This window comes from Myotis nattereri (assembly GCF_964212035.1).
Source record: "Myotis nattereri genome assembly, chromosome: 17".
NCBI lineage: Eukaryota > Metazoa > Chordata > Mammalia > Chiroptera > Vespertilionidae > Myotis > Myotis nattereri.
Window position 1 is genome coordinate 35,007,025 of NC_138092.1, and position 13,955 is coordinate 35,020,979.

At 40.8% G+C, this 13,955-nt stretch overlaps 2 protein-coding genes across 4 annotated transcripts in view; one reads left to right on the top strand and one right to left on the bottom strand.

Annotated features, from left to right (window-relative positions):
- LOC308533494 (tripartite motif-containing protein 55) overlaps positions 1-8,243 on the top strand; it is a 35,915-nt gene extending 27,672 nt beyond the window's left edge. For 2 of the 3 annotated variants that reach the window (XM_081111533.1, XM_081111534.1), the window contains one exon: positions 7,273-8,031. In XM_081111533.1, the coding sequence (XP_080967659.1) occupies positions 7,273-7,395 (123 nt within the window). In that variant the 3' untranslated portion in view covers positions 7,396-8,031. Of the gene's footprint in view, positions 1-7,272 lie in introns of all 3 variants that reach the window. The other variant, XM_081111532.1, reaches the window with a different exon arrangement.
- A 2,274-nt stretch (positions 8,244-10,517) lies between these two features.
- On the bottom strand, positions 10,518-11,096 carry LOC308533262 (corticoliberin-like; the record flags this gene model as incomplete). Its single annotated transcript, XM_081111096.1, has 1 exon — positions 10,518-11,096. One exon carries the CDS (start codon positions 11,094-11,096, stop codon positions 10,518-10,520), a length of 579 nt encoding a protein of 192 aa, XP_080967222.1.
- Positions 11,097-13,955: the final 2,859 nt, after the last annotated feature.

Genomic DNA, 13,955 nt, shown 5'->3' on the forward strand with positions numbered 1-13,955 from the left:
GGTCTGTGGGTTCCTATTTTTAGTTTTGATGTACATTGCATTATGAGCTAATGTCTCTTTACACTTTCATGGCACACCTGCACTCTAGTTCACTCCTTGTCTTGTCTAAACCTGTTTCCACAGAGGTGACCCTGTCAAGAGCCAGGGACATCCAGAACCGGGCTTGTTTTCTTAGTGAAGAAGGTCCAAGGTTCCAAATCTAAGAAGGTGCAGTTTGTCCCTTCTGTCCTAAGTGTTCCTCTCTACATGTCATAAGCTCAGAGACAGAACCTGAGGAACAATGTGGGTCACCCACACCTGTGAGCTCTTCATTCTAAAATAGCAGAAGGATGTGTGGAGATCAAGCTCTATAAAGGTACGTCCAGAGGAAAATTTTTTAAAGAATTAAGAAAGAAAGGAGGAAAGAAAAGGAAAGGGAAGGAAAGAGAAAGACCTATGGTTTAAATGGTTAAAAGACACCTGGGAGCTAACAAAGATTCTTTAGTCTTCTTGAATCTCAGAGTTTAGTTCCTAGGCTCTCAGAAACTAATATGTGTCCAGAGACCTAAGACCTTATCAAATTTTTCATCATCCCAAGATTCAGTCCCCTTGAAAATATTCATGTTTTCCTAAACTAGAATGAGCAATAGGCCAAAGTATCCTTGGGGAGCTCTGGGTCTCCACAAGGTGTCACTCTCAAAAAAGATAAAACCATTTTCATGCGAATAACCTTTGAGACCAGATCTTTGATTTCAAGGGCAAATATCAATTCCAGCTGCTACCAGAGACTGAGAGGTGACAGATCCCTGAGGCTAGAGGGCTGGAAGGCTTCTTTTCTGAGAAAGATTAATTTCACAAGTTATTATAAGAACATTAAAAAATAAAGCAGGAGATCAAAAACATGATTTCCCACAAGTGTGACTCTAGGTTCTGTGTTTTTTGAAATGATCTATTTAGTTTTCCAGAACAGCAGAAATGAATGAAAATGTAACTATGTTCTCTAAATTTAATTGAGAAATTCAGGTTGTCGAACTGTTTTCTAACAGAAATCCCTACTGAGAGTGATTGAATTAGGAGATTCAAGCTTACAACTCACTGATACGCCCTGTGTCCTTACTGTGCTGGAATTTCAGAACTTATAAAAAATAGATAGAAAACTAACTAGTGGTCAGGACTGGCCTGCATTTGCTGCTTAACATTGTCCAGGATTTAATAATCCTGGAAATCATAAGACATTATAATAATGAAATACATGCATTTTTACATAGAAAAATTATGGAAGAGAGTAAGGTTTTTCTTAAACAAGTAAGCTTTAGTGAGGCCATTACATTAACATTATTAATGCTCTTTCATTTATATCCTATATTTGCAATTTTCTTTTTCAGGGATTTTTTTTAAGCCTTGTTGGAAAAATGACATCCTAATAATTGTCAATTGGGGCCTTTTCTAGAAGGACAAAAAATAAAAACAACCTATACTAAAAATGTAGACTAAATTTCTCAGGATCAAATAGCATCCTTAGTAAATGTCACTCTAATAGGAAGCTAAATGGATGTATCCATTTTAAAAAGGAAAATATAATGTAAATTATGTGTGAGCAATGTAATGAACTCATTTCCCCTGGTAACCTATGCTTACAGCTCTACAATTCCATGAAAACTGTGACACAGGTACCAGAGAGAGCTCTCCGGGGAGGTTGTTATGACATTGCTAATTGAGTTTTGCTTCCTGTGTCTTTACATTGTTTTATTGTTTTCATTAAATCTAAGACCGATATCGGTGTTGCACATCCTGTGGATTTTTTCCTGTCCTTATTTATGTATCTCAGTGATTTCCATGAAATGCCTTTGTCCCCACTATAGCCCACAAAAATAAGAATTAATCCACCATAATGTTAACGCATCTAAAAAACCAATTCTGTGTGGCAACGGTTGAAACTAATGTGTACATATTGCTTTATCATTTACAAAGTCTTTCATAGAGATTCTCTCACTTAAACCTCCCGACCACCCTGTGCATAAGGAATTGCTAAGCTTCTCCGTTTTATATTGAGGGATCATAGAGGATGAGTGACTTGCTCAAGATCACAGAGCAGTTGGAGCTTAGTGCCCAGTGATGCCCCGTCTTTCCCTATGGAGTGTGTGTGTGCAGCACAATAGAGGCCAAGCCCACATCTAGGGAAAGTGGGTGAATCCCCACTTCACCTGGGCTGATGTGACTGAAGCAAAAATAGTGTGACCAAAGGTTCCCTGGGTTTGATTCACTATTCATGACACATTGGCACAGCCTCCAGAGGGCAGAGGGCGTTTCTGGCCCCCACTGCTTGCAGGGATAGGACTGTCTATTGCAAATGAGAGCATTTCTATCCTGCAGTTGCACCCCATGCTGCTGGCCATCCTGCCTCTCTAGCTGACTTCCAGGGTGGAGTGGGCCATCCTGAGTCTCATCTGCTCAACAACACCAGATGCCCCTTTTCTCTTTGAATTTCTGGTCACTATTAACAACTCTCAGCACTTTATCTTAGAATTACTTGGAGCAAGTTCTTCAACCTTTCTGAGACTGAGTTTTCTCACCTGTAAATTGGGTATAATAATACTATCACCTCCCACAGCTTTTGAGAACCTGTCTGACTGATTTGTCTAGCACAAGACAAAGTAACGAGTTTCATAGGATAAGACATGGACATTTCTAGGCAAAATGTTATCTTGCAGGAGTGTACATCAAGCCATTGTCACCCATTAATAAATTACTTGTAATTCAGTTAATCAGATTAATTACTATCACTGGATAAGCCTGAGGGAAGGGGACACAAGACTGATACATTTTAATGGATCAGGATCATGGGTGATATAGGGGATGATCATTTGGGGAAGGGCTGAGGCTGGCCCTCAGGGGAAGGGCTGGAGTCTTAGGAAGCTTAGAGGCAGCCTGAGGGCACTGATTACTGATCAAAATGACCTGGCAGAGCTCACCCTTTTACTTTGGGTTGGTCAAAAATATAATAATCTTCCTCCTAATGTGGCTACCCAGACTTGTGCCAGAATGAATGTCAGGAAAGCATCTGTTGACTTTTGTTCAGTCGGTGGACCATTTAGGTAAAAAGGGGTTGCTGGCATTGCCCACACGCCAAAGCAAGAGCTTGTTCACCAATCTGCACCCAGTTATATTCCCTATGCTAAATGCCCAGGAACACAACTGGCCTCATTGAACAATGAAAGCAGTTTCATGCTTTGATTTTTAAGAATCTTTCCACAAGAAACATGTTGGCTTTAAAAAAAATTCATCACACTTAGCATAAAAATCAAGTCAAATATTCCACTGAGCATTTTACTCTCTTTTCTTTGACATCTTCCTACTAAACCTAGCCTTCTATTAAGAGCAACAAGCTGGTGTTGCCCTTCTGACTAAGAAGGTAACATTAATGAAAAAGCAGGTCAAGTAAAAGAAAATGCTGACAGATGCATAAATACAAGATATAATTTGCTTTCCTCTTAAGTCTGCTCTGAGCACAGCAATTGTACAAGCACAATGATAAGTAGCCACTGAAACCAGGCTTGCATCGGGGAGGCAAAGGGGGTTGTGGGCACTGAGGAAAGCAAAGCAGGAGAGAGGGAGGGAGGGAGAGAGAGAGAGAGAGAGAGAGAGAGAGAGAGAGAGAGAGAGAGAGAGAGAGAGAGACTCTGTTCAAAGGAGCAGCGCTGCTCAGCACTCCATGCAGGTTATTTCTGGGTGCTACATTTCCATTTTGTCAAGAGAACCTACAAATTCAGATTTTAATGTGAAGTCTCCTAATTAAAATAATTGTGGCAAAATATATGACATAAAGATTACCATTTTAACAATTTCTAAATTACATTTCAGTGATGTTAAGTATATTACTTTTGTTGTACAATTAATCGCCAGAACTTTTTCATGCTGGAAAAATGAAAGTCTGTACCCAAACTGAAACAACCCCCCATTGCCCTCTACCCCTAGCCACTGTCAACCACCATTCTACTTTCTGTTTCTGTGAACTTGCCTCTTTAGATAGCTCATATAAGTGGAATCATAGAGTATTTGTCTTTTTCTGATGGGCTTATTTTATTTAGCCCGCGTCCTCAAGGTTCATCCATGTTGTAGTGAAACGGGATTTTTGGACCAGAACACTCGGTGTTCCTCTGGGCAGGATGGTTCCCGGGCTCGTTGTCCATGGACAGAAGGTGGTATAGCAAAGGTGGAAATTTATTAAGGAACAAGTAGAGACTCCCACATGGGGAGGGGGAAGAGTCCCACTGAGTCCCTGTTTCCACAGTTTATAAAGGCTGTACATCTTTGTGCCTTGATATCCCCTCTGATTGGTCACTATCCCCTTAGACTGGTTACTATAGTAACTCCTGAGCTCCAAGGTCAAACCACACATGGGACATGTGAGGTTTTCCTCCCCTCTTCCCTTATTGTTTTTCTATTTCCTTTGGGCTTTCTTCTTCTCCTTCTGGATGAGGGGCTTCCTTTCCTTTATTTTATAAATATAGACCCTCTGCTGTTTCCAGCTCCTTCATTCTATGGAAATGTACCTGTTGCAGCTTTTCAGCTCTCCTATTCTATGGAAATATACCTTCTGCTGCTCTGCAGCCCTGTGCTTCTTCTATGGTCACCTTAATTTCTAAAATTTCGTAAACCTGTCTTTTTTCACCCCTAAAAATTTCTGTTTCAGTAGCATGTGCCAGAATTTCCCTTCTTTTTAAGGCTGAATAATATTCCATTATATGTACATGCCGCATTTTGTTTATTCATCCAGTGATGACACTTGGGTTGCTACCACCTCCTAACTATAGTGAATAGGGCTGCTATAAACACAAGTGTGTGAGTCCCTGCTTTTGTTTCTTTTGAGTATATAACCAAAAATGGAATTGCTGGGTGATATGGTCATTTCCTGTTGAATTTTTTGAGGAACCATCTTACTATTTTCCACATAGCTACACCATTTTACATTTCCATCAACAGCAAAAGAGTTTCTTTTTCTCCACATCCTTGCCCCTGATTTTTAAATATTTTTCTCCCAAAGATATTCTGGATAACCTACGCTCTTGGCCCCCCACTCTGGCCCTGGCCTTTCTTCCATGAAAGACAGCTTATCTGAAAGATAAGGTCCATATTGTTTGAAAGGAAATCTCATAACTGACTGAGAACATGAGGGTGTGAAAGCAGCAAACTGTTTAGTATCAAGTTTTGAAGGCTGTAGGGTATTAGCAACTAACAACATTTAAAATGAAAGATTTTAAACTCGAGTACAGAAAAGCACAAAAAATATATGGAAATTCTAAAAGCAGTCCCAAATGGTTTGTTAGCAACCAGCAGTTTCTCAAAGACTATATCCCTTTGCAGAAAATACCTTATCCAACTAGCATCATCCTTTAGATATTTTAGAAAAGCTACTGTGGTAGTTTTTTAGATTAGAAATTGTCGAGGAAAAGAAGCTACAAAATGGACTTGATGGTCTGTTCCTCCAGGCAGAATTCATATTCACTCCTTCAGAATGATTAGGAAAAAGTATTTTACACATCAATTACATGCCCAGTTTACTTAGTGGTTGTGTTTTTTGTTTGTTTGTTTTTTAGGATTTGTGAGCATAAGGTGACTATGGTGGGGAGACGAATTTGATGTGTATAAATAGGCACAGATTCTGTCAAAATGATGTTCATTCCACCTCAACTTCAAGCACATTGAGGTAGCCAGCTCATACCTCAGTTGGTAAAAGCCCAACTGCACTTGATGTCTCAACTGTTCCTTCATAGAAAACCACATGCCTCCGTTTTATTCTACTGTGGCTAATAAGATTTCATCATCTTAGGGAGCAGCATAGCCATGGGTTGATAATTCCAAAGTCATAAGGACCTGGGATAATTTTTCTGAACTTGAAATAGTACCCGAAAACATATATTTAGGGTAAAATCTGGTAAAGTGCAGGACAAGCACTCATTTTTCACTTGAAAGTATTTTGAGTGGCAACAAAACTACTACATAGTAGTATTTATCCAAGTTCTGCTTTGCCTGTGATAGGTACTGTCCATTCATATAGCAGCTTCATAAAATCACAAGGAGTATCTAAATTGAATGCATGTGCCTACCTCATTGCTTTGAAATCAATGGTGTTTTAAAGCCTGTGTTTGGTAGTTCTCCTAGGAAGACCTGAGTTTGTCATAGTCCCTTTAAGTGTAAGGAGTTTGAGTTTATACATCAAATTGCATCTCAACAAGAAGTCTTTATAATTGTCTCTCATTTCACCAAGTTATAGTTTAAACTCAAAACAACATAAATACAGGGTGTGGCAAAAGTAGGTTTATAGTTGTAAATATGTGAAATATGGAGTTTATTCTTGTATTATTATTTATTGATTATTGTATTATCTTCCATACAAATAACTGTAAAGTTACTTTTGCCCTACTCTGTAAATTTCACTTATAGATTAGCTTGAACAATTACTTCAAAATTATCTATAAAAGAGAAGTGTTTTTTATAGTGGTATCTATAAAAGACAGATAATTCTTTAGAAGTATTGATGTTATTAGATTTTTATGGTCTAAAGAAAACAAGTCCTTTCATTCATGATTTGCTCAAAACTAAGCTTGCATTTTTGCAAAAATTATGCTATATATATTCACATCCTAGTAGAAATTCTTACTTTAGCAGTGCAGAGATTTGTCCTGCAATATCATGTGATGTAACAATGTCATTTAAAACAGGATTTTATTTATTCTGCAGATTTTTCTAAATCCAAATTCCCATTAGCTTCATAGCAACTTTCCTTTCAGTAAATAATGTAAAAGTGGCCTTTAAAAAAAGTAGGATCGCCCTAACTGGTTTGGCTCAGTGGATAGAGCCTGGTCCTGCAGACTGAAAGGTCCCAGGTTCAGGTCAAGGGCATGTACCTTGGTTACGGGCACATTCCCAGTGGGATCAAGAGCAGCTGATCGATGTTTCTCTCTCATCGATGTTTCTAACTCTCTATCCCTTTCCCTTCCTCTCTGTAAAAAAATGAATAAAATAAAATAAAAGTATGGATAGCCTGGACTCTTTCTCAAGAACTTCCCACTGCATGCATTACTTTTGCCCCTTTTTGGATCATGTGTGTGAATTTTTCATGGCTCTTGACCATGGCCAAAATAACCTGAGCTTGCTTTCCATCCCTAATAATAATTATGTTCTAGATAATTATTATTATGATGATCCTTTCTCCTCAGTAGAAAAGTGGCTGGACCAACCCCAAAAGAACTAGCCTCTTCCTCCTCTCATTCAGATTTTCTTTTGTTGCAGATTGGATTTGAGGATCCTCCCCTCCAGGGACAGGCTGCAGCTTCAGGGAGTGGGAATGGAGCTGATTCTGAGCCAGCTCGCCATATCTTCTCCTTTTCCTGGTTGAACTCCCTGAACGAATGATGTTCATTCCAACTGCTGCCCCGCTGTCTGCCTGGCTGAAATGGAACCTAGATGAAATTAATATGATGTAAATGATGAAAGGGACCTTGGAACAAGATTTCTGCAACAAAAGAAAAATCTTTAATTCCAGACGATTTATCTAACACATTAAGGGAAAACAGCTGCAGAAAGCACTGGAAAAAAGAAACTTGATCTTATGCAAATCTTTTATTGTGTGGGAAACAGTATGAAGGATGTGTCAGTGTGGTATGTGTGAGCATGTGTCAGTAACAAGTGGCAAGTGTTGAAAAAAGTGGGCACTATACTCTTATCGCTAATAGGCACTGGCTTTTGTTATTATATAATAGTAGCTCTTATTCTCTTTCCTTGTTAACAATGCATATGGCTAGTGAAATTCACTATTAATTTAGAAGTGACTGATTTATCAGTATATGGACAAAAGGTAAATCATTGACCAAAGGTAAGATATGTTTCACAAAGGTTTCATCTTTCCATAATATATGTTGTTGGACGTATATCTAGAAATGTTCTTTGACTCTGGTGACACGTTCATAGTCCAGAAGGCTGAAGGTCTAGGACATTTATTGTGACATTTTTCTAATCTAGTTTTAGATATGCAGATAACAAGCACTGTAATTGAGGAAAAAAAAAAAACTTTCCACAGGAACCATCTACTTTCTCATGTATCCAATGAGACACAACTTCACATATTTAAATATATATGTATGTACATATACATATATACATATATATGTTTTATTTGTTTTATTTGTCCCACCATAATGCCTCCTTCAGAACATAAACACAACTTTACTCTGTATGAACTCTTAAATAAATGCTAAGTTTTTAACAACTTAAGTCTTATAATGGTTTATTCTTATTAATCCATTAGTCAAGTTGTTTAAAGGGTCCCAAGGGAAGAAGCATCTTCATACATCCAAATAATTTTGAAGTATTAAACAATAAATTGCGGGGGTTTTTTTACCTAGGAGTTTTACAATCTTATATTTTACAATTAACTCCATGATTAATTTTGTGTTAATAATTGTGTAAAATGTTAAATTTTGGATGAGATTATTTTTTAAAATATATTTTTATTAATTTCAGAGAGGAAGGGAGAGAAACATCAATGATGAGAGAGAATCTTTGATCAGCTGCCTTCTGTACACCGTCCACTGGGGATTAAACACTAAACCTGGCATGTGACCCTGACCGGAATTGAATCTGGGACACTTTAGTCCAGCGGTTGCCAATTTTTTGAACCTCATAGACCACTGGTTGGTGACTACTGCTACAAAGGTTTCCTTATACCAGCGCTCGCCAATCTTTTGGACCTCATGGACCACTAGTAATTGTCCATAGGCCGATGCTCTATCCACTGAGCAAAACCAGCAAGGGCTCAATTGAATTTTTTAAGTTTTTACTAAACTACAAAAGGTGAATGCATTGTAAAACTAACTAGATGTGTTGTTTGAATTCAGAAGTGAATAGAGATAGTTTATATTACTAAAATGAAAGTGATTAGTGTTGGCATAGACATAAATGAGGAGGGTTTTTGTGGATGTATTAAAGTCAAAATATTTATAGAAATTGTCTCATTTCATGGCAACTAAATTTAGTTGTTTTAAGTGGAGAGGCTATCAAGTTTCTCCTATTAGAAGTAGGCATTGGAAAATAGCTTAGAAAAATTATTTGTGGCCCTAACCGGTTTGGCTCAGTGGATAGAGCGTCGGCCTGCAGACTGAATATCCCAGGTTCGATTCCAGTCAAGGGCACGTACCTTGGTTGCTGGCGCATCCCCAGTGGGGGGTGTGCAGGAGGCAGCTGATCGATGTTTCTAACTCTCTATCCCTCTCCCTTCCTCTCTGTAAAAAATCAATAAAATATATTAAAAAAAAATTCTGTGGCACATCCACAATAGATATATTTTAAAAAAAAAGAAAAAAGAAAAATTATTTGTGATAGTAAAATAATGGCTGAATAATGTATGACACTTTCTCATAGGAAAAAAATGAGGCATTTGGCCCTATAGTTTGTAGAAGTGTCCTTCCTCAACCATTCTCCTCTTTCCCTTTCCTCCTTCCCCAACCCTCCCCAATTAGTTTACATGTTATAGTTAGTCAGGGCTAAATGTTATTTCCATTATGAATAGATCTTCCATGTATAGAATTAGCAAGTCTTAGAGCTGGAAGCAACTTCTCAAATTATTAACTCTATCTTAGAAGAGTAATCTGAGGTACAGAGATGAACCCAAGGAGACTGCAGGATCTCTGTTAACCACTGACTTATCTTTGTATTTATAGTAGAAAAAACTGCAAGGGATTTTGTCTTTTCTTGTGTTTAAGTAAATTTGTAGGAGTCCAGTAGCGGAGACTATTTCTATTAATATCATTGAAAAGGAAAAGTCAGGATTACCTTTGCAGCATTTATGAAAAATACTAGAGGCCCAGTACATGACATTCATGCACTGGGGTGTTTGGGGGGGGGGGGGAGGGGCGGAGAGGTTCCTCAGCCCAGCCTAGGCCTCTCACAGTCTGGGACCCTTCAGGGGATGTCCACCTGCCAGCAGTCAGATATTCCCTGGGAGGTCCTTAGCACTGGTGAGGAGCTGGGAGCACTGCCTCTGGGCTTGGTTAATTTGCATATTAGCCTTTTATTATGTAGGATAACTATTGAACATTCTCTTACACAAACAAATTGACCAAGGATTGTAAGGATGTTTTATTACTGAAATATTTACAGGAAAAGTTGATTCAAAGAGCTTACATAATTTCTCTCACCCACCAAAGAGAATTCAGACTACAGCCAAATCAATTGGTTGATTTCTGTTTGCTTTTTCAAAAACGTTTCCTCTTCGGTCTATAATCTTTTAAACACCATTAAAGACACCTGGAAATGGAAACTAAAAGTAGACAATACAAATATCATTTTGTTGCTATTACTGCACACGAATACACTTTGTGCATTCTAATTAAGGAGAACAGGCACTCTAGCTATACATCCTCTAAGTTTCAAGCTAAATAAAAATAAACAAATGGTATCAGAGCCACGCTATGGTACAGAATACTTTTTATTTTTTATTTTTTGCTAAATGCAGAATTGCTTTGGCCAAACGCACCGTTTCATTTCCCAATACTCTCCATCAGTTGCCTGTTTTTTTCAGCTTGCTCTGCATACTTCTTTTGTCTCTCTATTTCCAAGAGTTGTCGGAGGATAATATAGGGGACATCCACAAAGGTTTCAAATGCTCTGGATGGCCTCTCCTTTTCCGGGTCCTCCTGACGACAGCTGAGGGCTCTCTCGGCAAAACGCTCAGCGGGACTCGCAGGGCTATTGAGAGGGCGCTGGGGAAGCAACCACAGCTGCCTCAATGCGCGGAAAAAGTTGGCGGCTACCTTGTGAGGAGAAAGGTGGCTGCTGCTGCGGCGGGCGAGGGGCGAGGAGGCTGACCAGAGGGGAGCAGCGGGGCTCTCGTTGAGGTTACCTTGGCGGAAGAAGTATTCTTCCCCCGTGGTGAGCGGGACCGGCTGAACTGGAAGGACCTGCCGCCGCGGCGGCTGGAAGAAATCTAGGGGTTGGGGAAGTTGTGCGGCCTGTCGGGCGCCTGGGACAGGCCCCCGGATGAGGAGGGCCCTGCATGGCGGGCAGGGCAGGAGAGCCATGAGCAGGACGCCCGCGGACACGAGCAGCGGCAGTCTCATGTTAGAAGCACTAGGAGAAGGAAAGAGAGAAAGAGTGATCACAGTTTAGCTCAACTGGGGACGTGCGGGGTGTGTGTGTGTGTGTGTGTGTGTGTGTGTGTGTGTGTGTGTGTGTGTGTGTGTGTGTGGGGCGGGGGGGGGGGGGGGAGGGGGCGGGGGAGGATGTCCTCTTCCCACAGGACACAGACTTGGCTGGGAGCTCGGGCGGGCGCTGTCCGTGGTGCTGAAGCTCCCAAGGTAGGACTTACAGAGCTGGAGTGAAAGGGGGAGCAGGAAAAAAAAAGCGGGCGCCTGCAGGGCTAGGCACCAAAGCTCAGCCCCCTCTCCAGGCTGGAATGACCCCTCTCCTTCCGAAACCCCCAAAGGGACAGTCCCCGAATCCCCTTCCTAACGATCTCTAAACCTGATTTCCGGAGCTCTGGAGAGGATCTACAAATTTAAGACCTCAACCGCTCTTAACTCCAACTCCCTTTCGGATGTTTCAGCCTTTTCCTCCAAATGAAAAGCTGCATCACGTCCTCCTCCTCATCCATCCCTGCTCCAGCGCCCTTCTTTCGAGGATCGGGATCATTGGGGTGCTCATCTACACAGCCAGAAAGGAATAACTGGAAGTTCGGGTAAGGAGGAGTAGCCGTCTAAGTTTGCTTTTGCCACATCCCAGCTACTATCGGGATCTTGAGGCACAGTCAGCAAACACACACACACACACACTCACACAACACTGGAAGGACAGGGCCAGGGCTCCGCAGGGAGCTCCCAGGCAGTGCAAAGTTGGAGCCGCGTTTCCGTCTAGGCTCCCTACCTTCTGGGGCGCTGCTGCAGAGTAATGTCTCCAGGCTTTTTCAGGGGTTTTCTTTCTTTCTCCTTTCTGTTTCCACTGTGGGTTTTTTCTCCCCTCTACACTTTCTCTTCAGTCTCTCAACGGACTTGGGCTCTGAGTTTCTCCACACCAGAGCCTGGAGTAGGATTTTATAGCGTCGATCCTCTTTAGAAATCACGCAGCATTTGCCTAATAAGCTGACGCTCTCTTGACAGCTCGATTGCGTGCTGCCTCTGCTCCTGCATAAATCATTGGGCCCTGCCAGGAAACCAGGGGCAGAATTTTTGCTCTCTCAACACTGAATCTCACATCCAATTATATCAACAGATATTTATCGCCTCCTTGGTGACATCAACCAGCCCTAAAATGGAAGAACTTCTTATGACTTGTCCATTGACAAAAATTCTTGAATGAAATTTCTCAAGCGTGAAAACATATTGACCTTTTACTAGGAAAGGCCAATTTAAGGATCAGAGAAAGAGACAGCGAATGGGAGAGTTGGAGGAAAGAGAAGTCTATCAATGCACAGTCCTGCAGGGAAAGCAGCAACCACTTACAGGGGGTGGCTCCTGATCCTCCTTCTTCCCTTGCCCTCCTAACTTCTCTGACCAGCTGTCTTGTGCAATACCTCGATATCTGAAAATATTCCTTGGCTAAGAGACAAAGTATCCCATGGCCTTCCTGCCTGGATAAGAATGAAGAACAAGGAGATGGAAGTGTAGAGGCACTCAGTTTTAAGCCTCTATTTGCTTTTTCCTCCCAATAACAGGTAATGGAATTATGAGTCTGCAGAGACAAAACCAATAATACCAGTAAGTCTCCTAAAATGCAGGTCAAGCTTTTTAAATGATGGCAAGAGCTACTCCCATGATGAAGGGGCACAAACCAGGGACAGTCTGGGGTGCAGCAAAGATTTTAAGTTCTTCCAGAAGCTTACTGCTCCTCCGTTGTCTCTTCTCTCAGTAATTGTGGACTTTTTAAATTACCAATTAGAGAACGGACCAGTGAGAGGTGCCTGAGTTAAACAATCTTTATCTAGTTGCAAATCCAACGAGAAAAGCATTGATTAACTTCCTCTTCTATATTGGAAAAGGTTTAAACTGCTTGATAACAGGGCATGTTTGCACTGATGCATACTGAGCCTGTTAAAAGGTAAATTCATTCATTTTACTTCCACATACTATGATAGTATCCATATCAAGGGCACCCAGGCTGTTGTTTTTTTAATTAATCATCTCTTTTTCCAAATTCAAATGTGCTCCATGGGAGCCTGATAAATAAATGCTCTCTGGCACTACCACAGAATAGAATGAGTATAAAACCACACTCACAGTTTGAATTAAATTGATACTATTATCTAGGTGGGAGGCAGTTATCTCTAATTGTGCAATTCAAAATGCAGTGTCAAACTCTGATATCTATGATTCAATTCACCTTCTAGATAACCATCAGAGTTGTTTATCAGAAATTTCCTCGTTTTCATTTCTGGTACCTCTGCTGCTTCCTTTGTAGCTAACATGAGAAATGATGCAATGCACATTTCAACTCCCATTTTGGCTCTATGCCAATCTACAACTGCTGTTAGAAATAAAAGGAAGGTAAAAAGAGAAATTCTGGCAGTTTCCAGAGAAGTCAGCCCATAGTCAGATCATTGCACTATGGAACATGCTTTTTAAATATCCTATAATTATAAAAGGCCCGTGACCATAATGACTGGAATGACCAGTCACTCTGTGGTGCATTGACCACCTCTTGGTCCCTCTCCCTTGACCCACAGGCTCTAATCGCAGCATGGTGAATGGAAAACCAGGGGGAACTGGGTGGGTGGCATCAGAGGCCAGAGTGAAGCAGCCCGGGTCCCGAGTGCTTGAGGGAACCTGGTGCCGGCAGCCAGGGGAAGGAAGGCCTACTCATGCATGAATTTTTGTGCATCATGCCTCTAATATATATATTTGATTTCAGAGAGAAATGGAGAGGCAAAGAGAGCTAGAAACATCAATGATGAGAGAGAATCATTGATTGGCTGCCTCCAGCATGCC